The sequence below is a fragment of the Pomacea canaliculata genome, linkage group LG8, assembly GCF_003073045.1.
Source record: "Pomacea canaliculata isolate SZHN2017 linkage group LG8, ASM307304v1, whole genome shotgun sequence".
Classification (NCBI taxonomy): domain Eukaryota; kingdom Metazoa; phylum Mollusca; class Gastropoda; order Architaenioglossa; family Ampullariidae; genus Pomacea; species Pomacea canaliculata.
This window is the reverse complement of record NC_037597.1, coordinates 28,330,085-28,351,707: the sequence shown is the minus strand read 5'-3', so window position 1 is coordinate 28,351,707 and position 21,623 is coordinate 28,330,085. Positions and strand designations below refer to the sequence as shown.

Sequence of the window (21,623 nt, the reverse complement as noted above, 5' to 3'; positions counted from 1 at the left end):
AAGATGTTGACATATCTCTTTCATTCTCTGGCATTATCCCTCCTCCTGCATAATTGTAATCTCAACATTTGTTTTTACATTCAAAGTCAGGCTGTAATCAGTATTGTGTTTTATTGTGTTGTTTGTGTGATGTCTACTGGTTAATACACAGGTTGCTGTTTCTGTTGTTCTATTATATTTGTGTCCTACGATGCTTATTGCTCACTATTTTGTTTACTACAGTGATACCTCGGTTCTCGAACATAATTCGTTCCGGGAGGACGGTCGAGAACCAAATTGTTCGAGAACCGAAGCAATGAAACCCATAGGAAATAATGGAAACTGGATTAATTCGTTCCAAGCCCCAGAAAATGCCTATTTACTGGCCTAATTTGTATATAATATGTAGAAAAACATGAGTCTCAACAAGAAATAAGAAATAAAAGTGTATTTATTAAAACAAAAAAAATAAATAAAATGTTTTGTACAGTACAGTACAGTAAATTGTGTTTCATTTACTGTACCTGTACCAAACTTTATGGCAGGAGGGAATGAATGTGGAGGGAGGAGGGAAGGGGGATGGTTATTGTTTTGAAGGGGAGTCCTCTTCAATAAAAACAGAGGGTAACTGCTCTTCGGGTGTTTCTGTTCTCTGTATCTTTTGCTGAGGAGAATCAGAATCTTGCTCTGCAGCTGCTTGTCTGATTTCTTTACGGAAGAATTTGTCAATTGTTTGCTGTTTTTTTTCTCCTTTGCAAAATTTTGCGGAAAGTGGACATAACATTGTCATTAAAAATGTTAACTGCTCTATTTGCTACCACTTTGCTACCACTTTACCAGGTTCAACAAAATTTGCGATTTCTGCCCATTTTGCACACATTTCATGACTCTCTCTCTCTGCACTCACACTGATGACGCAAGCAAGGCTCGCTGGGCAGAATGAACGCCATTCGGCTCAACTCGGCTCATCTCGGACGTTCGGATGTTCGAGTTCCAAATATTTGTTCGGATTCCAAGACAAAATTTTCTCGAATTTCCTGGTCGAATACCGATTTGGTCGAAAGTCAAGGCGTTCGAGAACCGAGGTATCACTGTATTTCCTTAGCATGCTTTGTTTTCTGTGATAATGATGATGCTAGTAATGGAATGAATGCATGGCTGATGATCCTGTAGTGTCTCAGTTGCCAAAGTCTTAAATAGAAGGAAACACGAAGGTTGCGAGGAAATGCATCCCTGTGGCATATCATGTGGTTTGTTTTTGTTTTGTTTTTTTATTTTTTATTTATTTATTTTTTTGTTTTCTGTAGGATTATCTGATTGCAGTGTATGGATAGGTTCAGATCTTTATTAATGCACAGTAGCTAAAACATTTCGTGTAGTTGTATTACAGTCTATAATATTGTTTTGTTGTGAATAAGGATATAGTGTGTAAAAATGTCCTTCGACCTGTCTATTTATCTATATTTGTCTACATGTAGTCTGTGAAAATGGTCTTATCACCACTTGTGTATATGTGTCATAATCATAGTTTCATACCATTTTAAAGATAGATCACTTTGTACGTAGATACAAGTCTATATACATGTATCTGAGTTTGCACCTGTGTGTGTCTGTGTACTGACACCTTACCACCCTAGTCTCTCTGTGTGTGTACTGACACATTACCACCCTAGTCTGTGTGTCTGTGTACTGACACATTACCACCCTAGTCTGTGTGTCTGTGTACTGACAATTTACCACCTAGTCTGTTCCTCTCTTCTCTGTGTCCTACACTAGACCAACAAACTCTCAGTTTTCTACTCAGGTCACACTACTTGACATGTCCTCCCTCTCCTCGCCTTGTGCCGACATCTGAAGTCTTCAAATACTTCCTTAAAACCTTTCTCTTTCAGAAAATATTTTCAAATCAGGAGTACAGCTCTACCCACTAATTAATTCTTCCTCCAGTGCTGGTGTTATCTGTTGTACAGTTTATGTTCATGTATGCTTCCTGATGTTTTTCCTAATGTTTCTGTATGGTTGACTGTACATTTGTTGTTTGTATAGACCGCATGGACCTCGTACTTACATGGAGAATACACTTTATTATTGGTAGTAATAACAACAGCGCTAAAACCTCAGTAAGTTTGTGGTTTACCTTTTTGTCATCTGATGTCTAGTAATAATGTAACATTTTAATAACATCGTAGGACAGGTAATGACCAGCGACACTTCTGTGTTCATGACAACTCTTGAGCAAGATCAACACAAATATTTCACTGCTGGACTTGTCTGTTGACATGAGGTCATTGCCTTGTCTTGTCTCAGGCCTGTTCACTCTTGAGGCAGTGCTAGCTTATGAACCTATGCGCTTGAGAGTGGACATCATAGATGAGAGTGGACAGAGTCACTACGCTGAGTATCGGTTCAGCATGTGGGGTCCTTGGTTTAACTACGAACTTCGCGTGTTCGACTACACGGGTGACGCAGGTACGTACGTGACCACTGAACAGTAAGAAAGTGTGAGACGCAGGTTAGCTGGCAGGCTGCCTGTCTGGCTGGTTAACAAATAAGTGGATTATGACATTTGTGAGTATCTGCGTGCATGTGTGCGAGGGTGACAGCGCCTCCTATCGCGTGCGTTTCCTTTGATGTAACTTGGAAAACCAAGTGTCATGATCAGGGAAAAGAGACTTCCGCGGGTTTATTTCTTGTCTGGGTTTTGTCTTATTTTATTTTATTTTTTTATTTATTTTTTTTTTTTGGGGGGGGGTTGGGGTTTAGGAGGTTCTTGAAGGCTGTATTGTGAAGTCCTGACCAGACTTGTTTAAAGAGTAATTTCATTATGTACAATCGTGTTTAGTGAGCTTTAGTCATTGTGTTGTTTTTTAATCTGTGTTGTACCTGTCAGGCTTTGACTGGATGCAAATTATTAATAATTATTGTGAAATGTGAGCCGCCACGAAGAAATGAGTCAAGTCGGAAATCTGAGATTTTACAAATTGCATATTTTCAAATGTTCAGGGTTTAGCTCTTTATTTGACACAAAGTTATTCTTCTAGTCCTCAAATCGACTTATAAAGGTTTGAAGCGTGGAAGTCCGGTGGTCCCCTTAATGAGAAAAGCGGGTTCAAAGATTTCAGCAAACCCACAATGTTTCTCCTTAGCATCGGACACTTTTCATTGTTGACACTGTGCTACACTCTGGATGATGATAACATACGACGCGCTACATCATTTCAGGTAATAAACATACATAGACATGAATATGTGCGTGCTTTGAGAACCTTTACCTTAGCAAAATAAACAGACATGGAAGACAACTGTCATTTGCTGTCTCCCCAAGTCATGACCGTTGACCTGTGCCAGTCCCACAATGCCACACCAGTACCGTTCTAACATACGGAGGAAACCTTTCATATTCCTCTCTATACTTTATCTCTTGTTTACTTTCATTCTAAAAGTTAGGATGAACTTTTTATATCCTACTGTAAACTTTACAGTCATTTTAGTTTAATTATTTATCTCTCTATTCCTCTTCGTGCATCAGGTTGCACACAAGGCTTCAACCAGAGTCCGCCACCGATGTCGATCGGCTGAAACCCGCTCCAGGTGACCCATGTCCTGCCCTTTCCTTTCATCTTCCTTTCCACCGTTCTTCTCCAAGTTTCCTTTGGGCGGCCTCGTTTTCTTCGGCCGTCTGGAGTCCATCGTAGGGCGACTGTGGAGAGGTCTGCTGTCTGCTGGCGGAGCACATGTCCAATCCATCGCCAACGCCTTCGTTGAACCTGCGTGGTGATGGACTTGGTTTCAGTTCTTCGTTCTTCGTTGTTGATGGTGTTTCGCCAAAAGATGTTAAGTATGCGCCTGAGGCATCTGTTTTGGAAGACGCCAAGCTTGTTACTGATGGTTTTGGTCGTCTTCCATGATTGTGATCCGTAAAGGAGGGTGCTGATCACATTTGACTTGAAGATTCTCAGCTTGATCTTCTGACTGATGTTTGTTGCCTTCCATGTGCTCCTGAGTGAGGCGAAGGCGTGGCTGGCTTTCACCAGTCGGGCTCGAATCTCCACCTCCACATCCCCGGTGTTTGCCATTTTGAACCCAAGATAGTTGAAACTGTCAACTTCATCAATCTCTTCTCCATTTAGTTTGATGCTATCTTGGACTCTGGCGTTCACTCTAATACTTTTTGTTTTCTTTGTGCTGACCTTCAAGCCAAGGTTTCCAGCTGTTTCTGAGAAGGCCTTTGTTTTTTCCTGCATGTCTTGGTGGCGGTGTGACAGCAGGGCAATGTCATCAGCAAAGTCCAAGTCTTCCAGCATTGTTGTTGCTGTCATCGTCATGGTCCATCTGAGCCCTCTCCTCTCACTGTCGGTGGAAGTCTTCATGATCCAGTCCATGGCTAGGATGAAGAGGAACGGCGACAGAACACAGCCCTGCTTCACCCCAGTACTGCCATTGAAGGGGTCTGTGAGCTCCGTGTCACAGACAACCTGGGATTTGAAATCGCTGTACAGCATTGCAATGACCTGAACAAGTTTTGCAGGACTCCGTAATGCCTCAGGATCTTCCATAAGGACTCGTCGTGGATGCTGTCAAAAGCCTTCTCCAGGTCGATGAAATTGATGTACAGCGGTGTGTTCCACTCGTTGCTCTGCTCGAGAATCTGTCGCAGAATGAAGATGTGTTCGGAGCAGGATCGTCCAGGGCGAAATCCTGCTTGCTGTGGTCGGAGGTCTTTCACAAGAGTTGCCGTCAGTCTTGACAAAACAATCTTGCTGAAGACCTTGCTGGTGAGGGAAAGAAGTGTTATGCCCCTCCAATTATTGCAGTCTCCAAGATCTCCTTTCTTGGGTAACTTGAAGATGAGCCCTGTCTTCCAGGCATCAGGGAACTGCCCTGATTCCCAAACTTGCCTGAAGATTTCAGTCAGTATGGGAGCTGTCACATTCACATCTGCTTTCAACATCTCTGCTGTTATTCCATCTGCTCCTGGTGCTTTGCCGCTCTTCGTTGTCTTGATTGCTGCTGTCACTTCTTCCAGCACTGCAGTTTTCCTGCCACCGACTCGACCACATTACCGTTGTTTAGCTGTTTGTTTATCTTGTACAGTGTCTTCAGGTCATTTTTTCTTTCTGCTATTTCACCTTCATCTGCCAGTTTCTCTGTGCAGTCTCTTTTGTCGGTTTTTGTCATCCTCTTTACCTCTTTATTTCGTTTTGTATATCTTTGTCTGTGTGGTTCCTTCAGATGTTCGGATCTAGTGCTTTTGCATAATGATTTTTTGTTTGGCTGAATTTCTGTCGTCTATCTTCTTCCATGTCTCTTCTCTGATCCACTGTTCTTTCTTCTTCCGTTGGAAGCCCAGTATTTTCTGTCCTGTTTCTTGTAAGACTCGATTGAAGTCGTCTAAGGTCATCTCTTGTTGGTCTCCTAGTGCCTGGAACCTGTTCTTTACTTCCATAGCAAAGGTGCGTTTGGTGGCTGGAGCATCCTTGTCTTCTGCCTCAGTCTTCTGTTGGTGCATAGCAAGCTAGCACTGTCAGCTTGGTGTACTTTGAATGGAATCTTGCTTTCAAAAGCCTGGTCCATACGGCTTCCATTCCAGCAGTGCCTTTTCAGTTTTCTTGTTGAGGAGTAGAGCTACTCCTTCAGAGTGCTGAGCGTCTGATCGTCCTGAGAACAAGATGGTATGTCCTGACACTAGTCTCCTCTTTCAAGTGCCGGTCCATCTGACCTCACTGACTCCCAGGATGTCCAAGTTGTAGTTGTCAAACTCCTTGACTAATTGGAGCATCCTGCCAGTCTGGTACAAGGTCTGTACGTTCCAGCACCCCACCCTCAACTTTTGCCTCGGCTTGAGTAAATCAACTGTCGGGGTTTGGCTGTCGTCCGTCATTAGTCCAGTCTCCTGGTGTGCTTCATTACCATCGCCATGTATGACGAGTTCTCTGTTGTTAGTTTCGGTAAAAGGCGTTTTTTACATGGTGGGGTTGTTAGCCCTACCACAACCTACTGTACCGCTAGGTGAGGTGTCCACTTAGTCGCCTCTTACGACATGTCTGGCTGGATGGCAGGGACCCTGTTCTTACGATGCTCGCTAGGCAAGCATACCCCGGGGTCCCACAGGGGAGAGTTAGTTATACTCATTCATTTTTACATATTTTAGCTGAGGCATTCTTCTGTTTAAAAACTGTTCTCTTCACTCTTATGTTCTTGATGATATGGTGGGTTCAGCATCATTAGAAATTTAAAAAAAAACTCGTTTCGTATTTGATTGTGTTGCGTGGTGTTTGGCTTTGTTATGAGGAACGACACAGAAATAACATTTAATAATAAAAGTTTCTGTAGATGTTTGGTAGTGATAATACATTTGTGATTAGGACTTTGTGTGTGTAATAGTATGTAACTGTGTGTGTTTGTGTGTTTACAGGAGATGTGTTGCTACCTAGTGACGGTAAAGTGTTTTCAACCTATGACCGAGACCCGACCGGCTGTGTCAGGACACGTCACAGCGCCTGGTGGTACCCGGATGACTGTGGCAGCACTTACCTCAACAGCCCTGATGCATACGGCAATGCTTGGGGTGACTTCAGCAACCTGCAGTTCTCGGAGATGAAGCTGAAGCCATAAGACTGAACATCTATATATACACCGCCACCCTTGTGATCTCACAGATGAAGACGAAGCCAGACTAACACCATCTTGTCTCCTGTACCCACTGCTTACACCGCCAGTCGACTGTTCACTGTTCACTACAGGTTCCACTGATGATGTGAGCTCAGTGTACATTAATCTTTCTCAATAGTCTAGCATCTGACCCTAGTACAGACTACTGTACTTTAATTGTTTCTTTGAGTATATTGCCTGGTGATACTATTATACACGTGTTGTATTATTTCTTTCACATTTGGGTTTGGTTGGATAAACTAACATGTTTACAAACGTAAAGTCTAAGTTTAATTAATTAATTCAGCATTTAATTGTGCCTAGGTTGTAGTACACGTGTCATGAACTATATATTAGCTATACACCTAATAGTTTATAGTAAATGTGTCATGAACTATATATTAGCTATACACCTAATAGTTTATAGTAAATGTGTCATGAACTGTATATTAGCTATACACCTAATAGTTAATGGAATGTTGCCAGTTGACACAGGGTATTACTCGGTATTATTTCCCATTTAAACTAATGATAAGGGTAGTTGATACATCACATCTCTTACTTAACTGTATAAACAAATAAACTATTTTAATATTTGTTCTACACTGAAGAGCTAGCAAGGCGCTAGTAAAGTTGCGACACACACCTGACGACACCTGTGTAGAACTTGTAGACTATTGTGGCTGTAGTAGCTACCGTAGACTAGTGTGTGTGTGTGGCTGTAGTAGCTACCGTAGACTAGTGTGTGGCTGTAGTAGGTACCGTAGACTAGTGTGTGTGGCTGTAGTAGCTACCGTAGACTAGTGTGTGTGGTTGTAGTAGCTACTGTAGACGAGTGTGTGTGTGGCTGTAGTAGCTACTGTAGACTAGTGTGTGTGGCTGTAGTAGCTACCGTAGACTAGTGTGTGTGGTTGTAGTAGCTACTGTAGACGAGTGTGTGTGGCTGTAGTAGCTACCATAGACTAGTGTGTGGCTGTAGTAGTTACCATAGACTAGTGTGTGTGGCTGTAGTAGGTACCGTAGACTAGTGTGTGTGGCTGTAGTAGCTACCATAGACTAGTGTGTGGCTGTAGTAGCTACCGTAGACTAGTGTTAGTAGCTGTAGTAGCTACTGTAGACGTGTGTGTGGCTGTAGTAGCTACTGTAGACTAGTGTGTGTGGCTGTAGTAGCTACCGTAGACTAGTGTGTGTGGCTGAAGTAGCTACCGTAGACTAGTGTGTGGCTGTAGTAGGTACCGTAGACTAGTGTGTGTGGCTGTAGTAGCTACCGTAGACTAGTGTGTGTGGTTGTAGTAGCTACTGTAGACGAGTGTGTGTGTGGCTGTAGTAGCTACTGTAGGCTAGTGTGGCTGTAGTAGCTACTGTAGACTAGTGTGTGTGGCTGTAGTAGGTACCGTAGACTAGTGTGTGTGGCTGTAGTAGCTACCATAGACTAGTGTGTGTGGCTGTAGTAGCTACTGTAGACTAGTGTGTGTGGCTATAGTAGCTACTGTAGACTAGTGTGTGTGGTTGTAGTAGCTACTGTAGACGAGTGTGTGTGGCTGTAGTAGCTACCGTAGACTAGTGTGTGGCTGTAGTAGCTACTGTAGACTAGTGTGTGTGCTGTAGTAGCTACTGTAGACTAGTGTGTGTGGCTGTAGTAGCTACTGTAGACTAGTGTGTGTGGCTGTAGTAGCTACTGTAGACTAGTGTGTGTGGCTGTAGTAGCTACCGTAGACTAGTGTGTGTGGCTGTAGTAGCTACCGTAGACTAGTGTGTGTGGCTGTAGTAGCTACCGTAGACTAGTGTGTGTGGCTGTAGTAGCTACTGTAGACTAGTGTGTGTGGCTGTAGTAGCTACCGTAGACTAGTGTGTGTGGCTGTAGTAGCTACTGTAGACTAGTGTGTGTGGCTGTAGTAGCTACCGTAGACTAGTGTGTGGCTGTAGTAGCTACCGTAGACTAGTAGCTGTAGTAGCTACCATAGACTAGTGTGTGTGGCTGTAGTAGCTATTGCCTGCACTGCCTTGCTGCTGACTATTGTATTCTAAAATGTCACGTGACACTTTGCTTAATAAGTATTTGTCCTAAACTGAAGCGATCTCATGTTGTTTATTTGAAAGAGTGCGCATGTCCGCGGCAAGTTCCTGACACTCTGTCTGTCTGTCTGTCTGTCTGTCTGTCTGTCTGTCTGTCTGTGCTTACTCACTTTTTCCATCTTTCGATTCCTTTATATCTTTTTCTTCACTCGTCACACACTCTTTACTCTTACTATACAGTTTTCAAGAAAAGAATATTTCTATAACCTGTACAACCAAACTCGTCCTTGCTGAAGTTTACTGAGGTGTGCAGTTGTTGTACTGGTCTTTATGTTTATCTCACTTCTACTTGTTTCCTCTACAAACACGTGACTTTGATACACAGGATGAAAGAAACTCAGAGGTTCGTTAGTCGGTTCTTCCTCTGGTCACCGGGATGCCGGCCACCCTCCAAGGTGCCTGGAGGGACAGTCTTCGACAGGGTGTCGTGCCGTGTACACACGCTTCCCTTACACACTGATCACAGTTCATTAAACATGTTTGTAAACATTCGCTGAGATTATAGGGGAGTTCAATAAACACATCTGTCATCATTTAGCAACATCACTGTGGATTTCTAGGGCACAAGAACATTCTCTAATGTTCTACAGCAGGGAGGACTAGTGTTTAGTTGAAGGAAAGTATTTTAAACATCAGTGAAGTTGTCCAGCGTGCACTCCATGTTCCAGCTTGCTATAACCCTTCGGTTATCATTCGCAGTTTGGAAATGTGGCCCTCACAGATAACCTTTGACCTGGTTGATAATGAGTACTGTCACCTTACTGCCAATCGCAAGAGGGAAGAGGCCTGGCCTGTTACAGAGAATATAATTGTGCTGCCATAGCAACTCAGATGGTGAGGAGACACGAGCTGAAGTGTCTGGAGCTCGTCAAGTGACCGGAACACAATGCTTCAAAGATTTCTACCCCGGGTGGCAAAGACCATCAAGAGCTTGCTCGGCGTACGAGACACCTAACCAATAGAAATCACTAATGTGTCCTAATGTAAAAAGCACAACAAAGTAAAATAATAAAGGTCCTAAATGAAAGAAGCAAACCTCACAGTTGATAGTGTGACAAAATAATTGCATTCATCTCGCCACGTTCAAACTTGCACATTCAATAGACGGGTGTCTAAAATAATTAATAAATGGGGATAGAATTTGAATTGACTGATTAATGATGACAGCACCAGTGATGCCTCATGTGTCACCCCACCAGTGACCCCAGTGACCCCAGTGGAGGCAAACCTTCGGAAGCATGACGTCAGCGACCTTGACATTCCGCGCTAAGCCAACCTCCGCTTCACTGTTTGCCATGAAACTTGTTGTGGGGCTACTTCTACATCTTGTAAACACTATCAAGGTTCATACAGCTAATTGCTACAATAAAATAACTCAAGGCCTACAACTGATGACAGGTAAAGGTAAAATAAACGAGGGCCAACACAACACAGATGATGTTAAAGTTCAAGTAGGTGACAGTAGTCATCATCGCGATCATCGTCTCTGTGGCGTAGTGGTTACCAACGAAGTCTTTAGACTGACAGTAGGTGGGTTCATGCCTTAGATACATATTTTTGTTTGTTTGTTTTTGGAGTTTTGCTTTGGGATGTTTTCTGCATTTTTCTTCTCACACAGTTCACATCCCTAACATGTATTATTATTTCTGTCTTCTCTTCTGTATAGTTGTAATGACCTTAGAAAAGTTCCAGATAGGATGAACCTGATGTGTAGTTGCTCTCAAGCTAGTGTATGAATGAGGAGCAGAAGTGCAAGTGGAGTTTGCATGCCTGTGTGAGGAGAGCGAGAGAGATGAAAGAAAACATGTGAGTGCAGGAGAGAGACAAAAAGCAAGAGAACAGGAGAATGTTATTGTTATAGATTAGAGAGAGGGACTGAGGAAACCAGAGTTCCACCCCCACCAAAAAAAAAACCCTGACGCCCAACCTTGTGGACAGGTGTTACTGTGACTCAACCCTAAAAAAAAGATATTTTATGGAGAGTCATCAAGCAAAAAAAGTAAATTCCTGGGGTTTGAACATTGAGGCAGGCCTGACGAGAGGGGGGACAGGGGGGTCTGGTGTACCCGGGCCCGCGGCTGTCAAGGGGGCCCGGCCTTGGTCAGTGGATTTTTTTTCTTCTTCTCCTTTTCTTTTTCTTTTAAAGAAAGGTCTAAGGACAGAACACCCAAGCATTACACATGCAGAAGTTGAGTTTGAGTGTAGATATTGAGATTCGAATTGTAAACATACATTATATACTGGGAAAATAATTTACGATTACAAGTACAAGGGGCCCGGAGAGGTCTGTCCCGGGGCCCGGGCTGGCTCTCGGCGGCCCTGCATTGAGGTGCTGTCACGTACCCGCATTCGGCAGTCGAACATTGTGCATTCTTGCCAAGGATAAACACGAGATCACTTCAGGTTGGGACGTCCATTTAATATTACACACGAAAAACTTCAAACATCATATCCATACATATGCAAGCACTTACGGTTACTGTTCGCCAAGGTCACCTCATCGAACATAAAAAGGTCCGACGTATCACAGTCCACAATGAGCGTACAGGTGCCACGCACTGTCGAACACACTAATACACATATTCCATTGAGATATCCGTAGCTGGCACACCCCAAGCTACACGAAGAATATACTCCAAAGATATCCGTAGCTGGCACACTCCAAGCTACACCAAGAATATACTCCAAAGATATCCGTAGCTGGCACACCCCAAGCTACACCAAGCTACACCAAGAATATACTCCAAACAGCGAGTCCGGACGCTGGGGTCGCGGAACAGCGCTGCTTTGCGTCGACGGACGGAACCCCGCCCCGGACGCCCGACTCAGGATGAAACAAGCAGAGGGAGGCTCTCGGGCCTGGCAGTTGCTAGGGACTTCACTGGTACACCTTAGTGGGTCCCTCCAAAAGTTCCTGTAACTCGGTGTTTAATTAGTCTAGCGAATTTATAACTTATACTATCATATACTGAGCCATAACGTCAAGTGAAACATATTTACTTTTAGAAATTAAGTCACCTTTGTAAACAATTTAGAAATGCTACTTTATATTTAGAACTTCAGCAAATGTTTATTCTATTACCTTGTCTAGGCAAGGAACTTAAACACTGATTCCCGGTCTCTGTAACACATACAGCCAGACCATCCGTCTCGGCGGTTTCGTTGGGAATGCTAACTCGCGGTTCACTCAGCCAGAGTTGAAATGTAAATATGTGCAAATATAGCTTTGTTCAGTCAAAAGTTGTATTAAATTCTTTACATCATTAAACGATAACCCAGATGATGCATTATGATTGAAAGCAATTTACTATTTAGTACACACACCTAGCTCCTCCCGATGGAAGAGTTCATTGCATTTATAAAGTGTCTACACACATGCCAGGGTAACCGAGTGGTTGGTGGGGGGTCGTATGATAACGACAGCACACGTGCAGCATTCAGACAAAAGCAGAAGAGATAATAATAATTAGTCAGCAGGAGTGCGACCCTTTATTACACAGACTAGAACAATGGCCACGACTGCTCCACATCGCCAGCGGCGCTAACAGTCCGGCTGTCCCCTACTGACCCCTACTGTCCCCTACTGTCACCTGTCTGCTTTCTCTCAACCGCCGTCGTCTGCTCTCTCGTCTCAGCTCTGCCCTTTATACCTCTGGGACGAGGTAAACTTTGCGATGCTCCGATACGGTCGGGCCCATTAGGAGTTTTAACCCTAGCCAATCACTGCTGAGCATCCTCTTTCGCCCTGTCTCAGCAGATCCCGCCTAAAACAGTCATCCGCTGGCCCCGCCAAAACTAACAACAACTCCGGACTACCAGCCCTCTACATATAGACAGTTAACTGTGTTGTGTAGACACAACTAATTACCTATCTTGTATAGACACAGCTAACCTATGTTATATAAACACAGCTAGCTGTATTACGTAGACACGACTAACCTTTGTTGTATAGACACAGCTAACCTATGTTATATAAACACAGCTAGCTGTAGTATGTAGACAACTAATTACCTATGATGTATATATAGACACAGGTGACAATGTTATGTAGACACAGCTAATTACCTATGTTGTATAGACAGCTACCTGTAGTATGTAGACACAGCTAATTACCTATGTTGTATAGACAGCTACCTGTAGTATGTAGACACAGCTAATTACCTATGTTGTATAGACAGCTAACTATGGTATGTAGACACAGCTAATCTAGGAGAGCAACAAGCGATGAGAGCGACACAGGATGTGCGAAGTTTGTCGACTACGAGATCCGCTGGTCAGGTGTCGGCAAAGTGTGACAACTGGTGAATTGTCGTCCTTCCTCCAGAGACACCTGCGTCCACAGGTAGAGGGCGCCATTTTTCAGTGGGAGTATAAGTGACTGTGAACGCTCAAGAGGTCGAGTCCCCGGACGACAGCGTGTGGATGTTTTGTGAGCGGAAGTTGTGAGCAGAGCTCAGTGCTCGTCAGTCCACTGCAGCCACAGTACCCGTCAGCACGCGCCACAAGAGTTGGTATGGTAGCCACTTCAGGCTGCCTACTGTAGACAAAAGTACGATCCATCTATCCACTGCATGTACCACGTGATCACCAATTTAGCTGGACAGCGGCCAGCTGTGGATGTTCTTGAAGCTGTTGACCTCCTGGAGCTGCATTCCGTTCATGTAGATGTCTACTGTGCCGCGCCTTGCCTGATGGTGTGGACCCTGACTTTACTCTTGTCAATACGGGTAGACACTCGCACTGTTCGTCAGTCTGTTTATGGGGACTTGCAATTGGCTGTTGCTGCTCCCCATCCGTCAATGTCTTCTGAAAACACGGGTTGGGCAGTGGCCTGCAGTGGACACGGTTGTGTGGTTGTCAACAGTTTCTCGCAGGATGTTCTCCAGAAAGTCGGACGAGGCTCCGGGTTGTCTTGACGAACGCCCACAACTGTCTGACAGAAGTCTCTCACCTGCACTCACTGAGGTCATCTACAACATTTTGGTGGTCTGAACGAGGCTGTCTTCCTCGTTGAATTTGTTTGTCACATGCCTTACACTCCTTCACACTATCTATCTAGGACCATCACTATTTCTTCCCGGACATCCTTCAGCAGCTCAGCTGACACCTTGTCGACCCCACGGGACTTCCCTCCCTTCAGGTTGTCTATGGGATCTTGACCTCTTCCTTCGAGGTGGTAGGTCTTAAGTTAGCAGACTGTCCCTATAGCCGGCATAGACTGTTTCTATACAGCCGGCATACACTGTCCTATACACCAGGCATAGACTGTCCTATACACCCGGCATACACTGTCCGTATACATCTGGTACATACTTTAGATATGAACCATAGACCCCATACATACCCCACTTTCTATGTATACAGCCCAGTGTTTGTAGAGGGTAGAGGTCGTACAGCTCCTCCCTTTCTCACGCCTGCCTTCAACTGCCCACCCGTGGTTACTGGCTACTGGCTACTAGACCTACTGTAACACCAAAAGTTGCAAAGATGTCTGAGCCACTCTGCGAGACCAGGACCAGACAGCGCGGGGTGGGGTGACCACGGGGACAGGGACAACGAGACCATGAGAAAATAAATGGGGGGGGGGATGTTTTTGGTCTGTAAGGTAGAGTGGAGAGACGGAAGGCCAGCCGCCGAGTGAAGATCTGAATACAACCTACGGTGATGCGGCAATTCCATGTTCGTTGTGTTCTTGTACCACTAGCCCACCCCTATCTAGCATCAGGGACAGACGTGTTGGGTACAGCACAGGAGCAATAAAGCGATTGCTGCTCTGGATATTTCACTAGAAGTTCACTGGGGTGGGAAGGAGGCGATCGTCGTGAAGATTTTATTGCTCAAACATTTACAGAGACAGCACAGAGATGAGGGTAGCCGATGTCTTTCACCCGGGCACACTTGTAGTTCTCTACCCAGATTTCACCCGAAAAATAGAAAAACTCGTATTTTATTTAAAGCTCTCGTAAAGTTCAAACATCACCTGGGTCTATAGACAATTTAATGTGTTGAATAGAAAAAGGAAAGCCGATGGGGCAACAACCGGTTATGTTCCATTTTCTGAAATAGTTGTACTTGGAGGTTTGGTAAAATCACTTTGAAAAACAACAGGTTGTCGGATTTCCCCCCTAAAAGCACAGTCATCTTCCCTAGCCTCTCTCTCGTATCAACCCTCGTGTGTTTCCGCCCACACGTCCCCCACAAACCGAAGAAGATGGAGGTTGAGGTCGCTGTCCTCGCTTCACCTCGCGTATGGTCTCACATCGTATTTCCTCCTGAGATGCTGCCACCACGGATGCCTACAACTTGATAAACAGTTATTTACTGTAAATCGCCCCCGGAAGTAGGGTCATGCAGCAGAGTTACTGCGCTTGCTGTTGACGTAGCGAAGGTTTGAGAGGAGGAACGTGCGGGCGACGTGTCTCGTGAACTCTAGTCGCCTGCTGCCTGTTGACCTCAAACTGAGCTTCCAGAAGCTTCTGACTTACTGTGCGCAACAACGAACTGCAAGGCATCCTTGGAGTGAGAGAGCGGATATATGAGATGTAAACCATCACTGGCATATATATATAGTCGTGTGAGATGGAGAAATATTTTACAGCATATACTTATGGAACGGAGACTGTCACGGACAGGTTCTAGCCCTGGAATGAACATCATCCCTGACAGAACACAGTCCTGGGAATGGAGACTATCACAATCTGGGTCAAAGCCAACGGTGGGGTCAAAAATGTTCTTCATGGCCTGACAACAGCTTAAGAAGGTCAGCAGCTCCAAGTGCCCTCTTCGAAGATGGCAGCTGCATGACAAATGTACCACCAGGCTTTGGACAGGGACAGTAGTGTGCTTCACAGGCTCGGGTGCAGCATTACCACCAGGCTGGCCACCATGTACCCGCTGTACAAGTTCCTCAGTCTCTCTCTTGCTTAGTGGATGCGAGATGTCAACCATGCTGCAGACATCAGAGGCTGTTGAAACTGTTGGGAAAGTGCCGCCTGAACTTAAAATGAGTGAAAACGCACGGAGCATGCTCGACTTTCTACTCCCATGAACCGGTACAACATTCTCAGACCCTAATCGTCATCCTTGAGAAAGGCTCACAAAACGAGCTGAAGGGCGCACAAACGAGTGAGAGTTTGAGATTCATGACGCGTAGGGAAGACGCGTACTGCAACGGGTAGGGCCCGCCTCTAAGCGTACCCGTTGTGAGAAAGCGATTGCGATTAAGCGACGGGAGCGCGAATGCACGGGGAAGTAACTGCATAGACAATTTTTTTGTCTCTGAAAGTAAAATAAAAATATGCAAATGCTAGTAGTGACCAGGGATAACCAGTACAATTTAATTTCAAAATTTCTCAGCATTTCATTCCTGACCCACTATAATTCCTAAGAATAATAAACTATTACACAATCAAAACTTGTTAAATGAAAATGCTACAAAAGATGAAATTGCTTATGGTTACTGCTTAAATTATGGCATAACTGTAATAGTATATACAGAACAACATAACAAAATAATATATATACATAATTAAAAAACATAAATATTACAACTGTATAATAAATAAAAAATTAATAACATAAAGAAATAATTTTTGCCTATGGTATGAAATATTTCTTCAAGAGTTATAGATAGTTGTTCCTATTGCTCTATAATAGTACTAAGAAATATTTAACGGTTATTTTTGGGATAGATAACTAATGATGAAGAAAATTATAATTATTATCTTTAACAGTTTTATCTCATCATTAAATAACTTTACACGAAAAGTGTCTGAGCAAGTCTTGTACATACGATTGAATAGACATAAACCAGCGATTGCAGGCATGGTCGTTTTTCGCTGCTTTAACTTCATAAACAAGCAGCTTTGTTTGATTTCCAGCATATATTATGATTGCAGAAGATTTAAATATTATAAACAGTTGAAATTATATTGACTATCCTTGCAAAAAAAGCTGAAATAAAGCGAACAATGTACACGTTCTGGTCACAACCGCTAGGCTCCAATCTACCCGTCGCGCCGTGTAGCTGTACGGCTGGCTGTGGCAGAAGTGATGACGTAGCACGCAAGTTCCTGTGACGCTACACGTTGCCGTCCCCGTACGCGGCGCGCCAGCGCTGAGTCTCAAACTCTAATGACTGAGCCTTGCCAGACGTGCAATCAAAAACGAGGTTTTGTCCAGCAGCTTCCATCCAGCCCTCAGCCCTCAGCTACCGACATTTTAGTAGCTAACTGGGAAAAAAATCATCTGGCAGCAGTCCAGTAACACAAGTTCGTGGTTAATGAGACTGTCACGTGCTGTCACGTGCTGTCACATGCGGTCACGTGCTGTCACGCTGCAGTAGACGTGAAGACGTCTGCTCTCGTCCTCTCAGTGCCTACGATCAACGTCGTGTGCACGGCCACAGCCACAGGAACAGTTCTCTGTACCCACTGTTCTCTGTACCCGCCTCCTACCCGCATTATTCGCTCACAGTCTCGGCTAGCCTTAACGGGCCTTTATTTTCTTCCATCGCAGGAGAGCTCCATCGTTAGCCTGATTAGCTGTCGTTTTGCGCGTCCTCGCCTCCGAGAGAAAAACTCGACTTGTCATTACAAATTATTTCTCAAGGAATCGCTAGAAAGGGCGAGGACGGCGATCACCGACTGCTGTGAAACTACTCAATCGTGAGTAGCGCTCACTCTCATGCTTGCCCCAGACATTCGGCAGTTGCTTGGCTTTCCAATCAGGAAATATTAGCACAAGCTGTTTTCCAAATTAAAAAAAAAGAGAAACAAAGAACTTCCAGTTTTTCTTTTATCTTTGGCTCAGAAATAAAACAAGTTCATTGGCTTGAACATTTCCACAAACTGTATGTCTTCACAAATATGAAACGAAATGAAAAAGCAGAAACAGTTACAGTAAAAAAATTGTTTACATGCCCTTGAGAAGAAGACTTACATGACATTTGTCTCAATGTGCCACTCGCAGACATTTGCTAAGTTGAGAGAGAAAAGAGACTTCCCCATAAATGAACGCGCATTCCTTTTTATATCAAATCATCTCAATTACAGAAATGGCGAGGTGTGTCGAATGTTATCACAGTAGTGTACTTAGTGTGATGTATGTACATATAGGTAGTACATGCATGTAGTGTACTTAGTGTGGGCTGTAGTGTACTTAGTGTACTTAGTGTGATGTATGTACAGGTAGTAAAGTGTTGCACAAATAAATTTATCCTAAAGAATTCCCATTGCCTCAGAGGTTAGTTTTGTCCAAGACTCTGGGCCCAGACGTGAACTGTCGCTTGTCCGGGATCCTAGAGACATGGCATAGGATCGTGAAGAAATAACAGACATCCTCAAGAACTACCTGGCTAACCCTCAGCATCACTGGGCGAAGGCTTTCCTCGATGTCAGGACCGGCCAAGATACGGTGTCCACCCTTCTGATGAAAGGTGTCGGCTGTGGTCCCACTGAAATAGCGAATAAGTTCTGGTGTTGACAACGTGCTATCAACGTGTTGACAACGTGTTGACAACGTGCTATCAACGTGTTGACAACGTGCTATCAACGTGCTGACAACGTGCTGACAACGTCTCAGCTAAACAGCTAAGGCAGCGAGGGGAAGAAATAATAAATAGTCTCACTGCCCTGCGCCATCGACATCAAAGTCATTTGACAGTCTGGCACAAGGGGTTGTGGCATGTGATGCCAACATTCACCATCTCGTTGAAGTCATATAAGTGCTTACAAGTGTAGGTACTTACACGAGCTCAGTGTCAACAGTGGACGGTCGGGTGAACATCGTTTTGGAGAATACCATGAGAGAAGAACTGTCCCACCATCACATCTCTACTGACATCAACCGTAGGACCATGTGCAACCTCTGCAGGTGACATTGACCCCATGACAGGCACCAAGTCCCTCGTGACTCCAATCCTGGTGTTTGCACGTGGAACGTGCTCAGCTTCCCGATGTCGAGAGGAGAGTGCAGGCTTTCTAGAACAAGTGCTGCTCCAAATCTCGCACAAGGAACATGAAGACAATGACTTTCCAGAGGTGGACAGGTGAAAAAACTACCCGGCAAACTTACAGGAGCGGACTAGTCGTTCCTGTTGACCTGTTGACCCCCTCAAGACCCGCTAGTGAGTCGCCAGCCGCCGTCTGCTCATTGTAATCCCTGCCACTAGTAGCAGTGGACTTGTACTGATTGTGCTTTGTAGTAAACCTGATGTTATGGCTGATGTTATGATGGCTGTGACATACCCTGTCCACTCTAACATTTGCCACTGCTGCTGTCGCGATCCTGATGATGTCTATTGTACAGCTGTCATCGTTGGAGAGGGTTGCTCCAAATTCTTAAAATTACTTATCTCACCGAGCCGTTGGCCGTGCATGTAGACCTCTGCTTTGTTTTTCGTTGCCATTGACAGCGACTTTACTTTTTGTAGTCTGTTCTCTGCCACCAGTTCCTCATCGGTGTTGCTGCTGCTGCAGCTCTCTGACCTTTAGCATGAGTGCGTGGGTCTTTGATGAATGACTGAGAGACATGGACTCACAGCTGGCTTTGGACAGAGGTGGGAGGACCGTCTTAAGTGTGGAGAGTCTGGGCACGACAAGACAGAATCAATCAGCAGGTCCCCTTTGCCTGCTACAGTTTCATGGGATTGGGATGAATGACAGCAAGAGTATTGTGATATGCAGCCCGGGTAGGCTCCTCCACCCATACCCGCAGTGATGCGCGTGGACATGTCACGTGCACACCAACCATCGCCATGGTGACTGCCGCGCCACCACGTACATGTTATTGCCTGCAGTTACATCGCCCTTCTCCTCTTCTTCGTCGCCCCTGGCAACTCTTTAGCCCTGACGAGCAGACGTGTGGGAAGAGGGCACGTAGGTCGCATGGGCCCGGTCTCACAAACAGCGCAAGCGCAGACTGTCTAGAGGCGATGACTTCCGGTCCTGGTCAGGTGCTGGATGCTCGCTGGCAAGTGATGGGTCGGTGGCGTGACGGCAGCTGAACGACTGTGATGCTACTTTCCACCCTCGTTGAGTAGACCTTCGCCTCGTCTGAAGTTTTCTTGATTGTGAGCGGCGGACCAGAAGGTCTTGACTGGCCCGGGATAACTCTTGTCTGGAGCTCACAGACCCAGCTGTGGTTGTCTGACCAAATACTCGCCTCTCACCCATGAAGTGAAAATCGGAAGAGCCTGGGTTCACGTCTCATCTCCGGACGGCGTTATGAGACCGTGGGTGAGGCCGTTTGTCACAGGGTTGGCTCAAGGGTTTCCTCACCATTGTATGGACCCCTCCCCCTTTCCCGTCCCCACCATAGTACACAACCAGCTGTACGTGCCAGCAGCTTCCCAGCAAATGAGCAAAGTAAGCAGCCAACCAACTCTACCCATGCGCGGAAATATTTAGTATCTCTTAAAAATGTTGAAAAGTGTTTGGACATTTGTCGGGAGAGTATAGGAAGATAATATGTTGATAAGGCAATGCTGGTGTGGACATTTGACGGGAGGATATACCAGGAGGAAATGTAGACCGTCCTCTAATTCTGCAGGGCAGTGTGTGGACTACCCGGGTAGTCAGGACACACCCAGCCTCACGGGCTTCACATCAGCTTGACATGGTCTCTGTCTCGTAGTCCACGTCTGTCATGGCGAAGTGTGGCGAGGTCAAGCGATTAGGAGACCCAGACAACATCCATCATAGAAAACAGAGGAAAATGATGAGGATTAGAAGAAACCTCTAGAAACATTTACAGCCAAAGACTCCAGTGCATGGCTGGGGCGTGCGGTTCGCCGGTGACAGACTTGTCTTTAAAAGTTTGTGACACCGAGAAAGAAAAGTGTTTTATAGACAAGAACTGGTAATAAATGTCAATAACGGAGAAATATTGAGATGACAACGTACAGGGAAGGAAGGAGAGCAGCAGCCCGAGTGGAATGGTGGGTAGGCGTGGTGCCCCCCACTCCAGCGTCTGTCAGAAGTGTGTGGACAGTGGAGGAAGGGTGGTGAGGGTGGAGAGACGGTCGATACAATGTGAACATGAACATTTCAACAGTCTGCGGTCGTCATAGAAACGAGAACCTGTGCTGCCATGTTGTCTGTTGTGATTAGTGTCATGCGGCTAGGCAACAAAAAGAGGAAAACAATGGCTACAGCACCTGCGCCTGACTCCGGAGTTGTGTCCTCTACGTGGTTTGATACCCGTGTAAAGTTGCAAACATCCAGTGGCTGACCCCTAGGGTCTGGACAGCGAGAAACCTCACACATATAGAGTGATCCCCAAACAAGTGCAGTACCTCATACCTACTCTACACCCTCCTTCGCCAATAATCCCTCGTCTACCTTTTTACGAGTAAAACTGACTGGCCCATGGATTAGTGTGACAGACACAGACAGACAGACACAGACCTTCTAGATGCTCATCATGTGTCCTAAACACTCAGGCTACTGTCGCCTGACGGCCATTGCCACACTTCTATCGTCCTTCAGTCAACGGACACCCGGCCCCGGCCCCGGGGTTTTATTTCCCACATTCCAGTCCTGGCTCGGCCACGCCTTCTTTCAGTACAAAAGAAAATTGTGTAATCACGAAATCTGAAGGCTCGCAGCTCCTCTTAGTTCGACATTTTCTTCCAGTCAAACCACATAAACACTGGGAGTCCGCCCACAGTAGCTGAGGCGTTAGACAGCTGCAAGTGAGACAGATACACAAAGTCACACACACTAACACAAAGTCAGACATCTTGACACAAAGTCACACACCCTAACATCACGTCACACACTAACACAAAGTCACACACCTTGACACAAAGTCACACACACTAACATACTTAAAGTCACACACCCTGACACAAAGTCACACACCTTGACACAAAGTCACACACCCTAACACAAAGTCACACACCTTGACACAAAGTC

At 45.2% G+C, this 21,623-nt stretch overlaps 1 protein-coding gene across 2 annotated transcripts in view; it reads left to right on the top strand.

The window, feature by feature from the left end:
* Positions 1–7,390, top strand: part of LOC112570971 — a 41,077-nt gene extending 33,687 nt beyond the window's left edge. For both annotated transcript variants that reach the window (XM_025249732.1, XM_025249731.1), the window contains exons 12-13: positions 2,287–2,448; positions 6,395–7,390. In XM_025249732.1, the coding sequence (XP_025105517.1) occupies positions 2,287–2,448; positions 6,395–6,594 (362 nt within the window). In that variant the 3' untranslated portion in view covers positions 6,595–7,390. The remainder of the gene's footprint in view (positions 1–2,286; positions 2,449–6,394) is intronic.
* Positions 7,391–21,623: the final 14,233 nt, after the last annotated feature.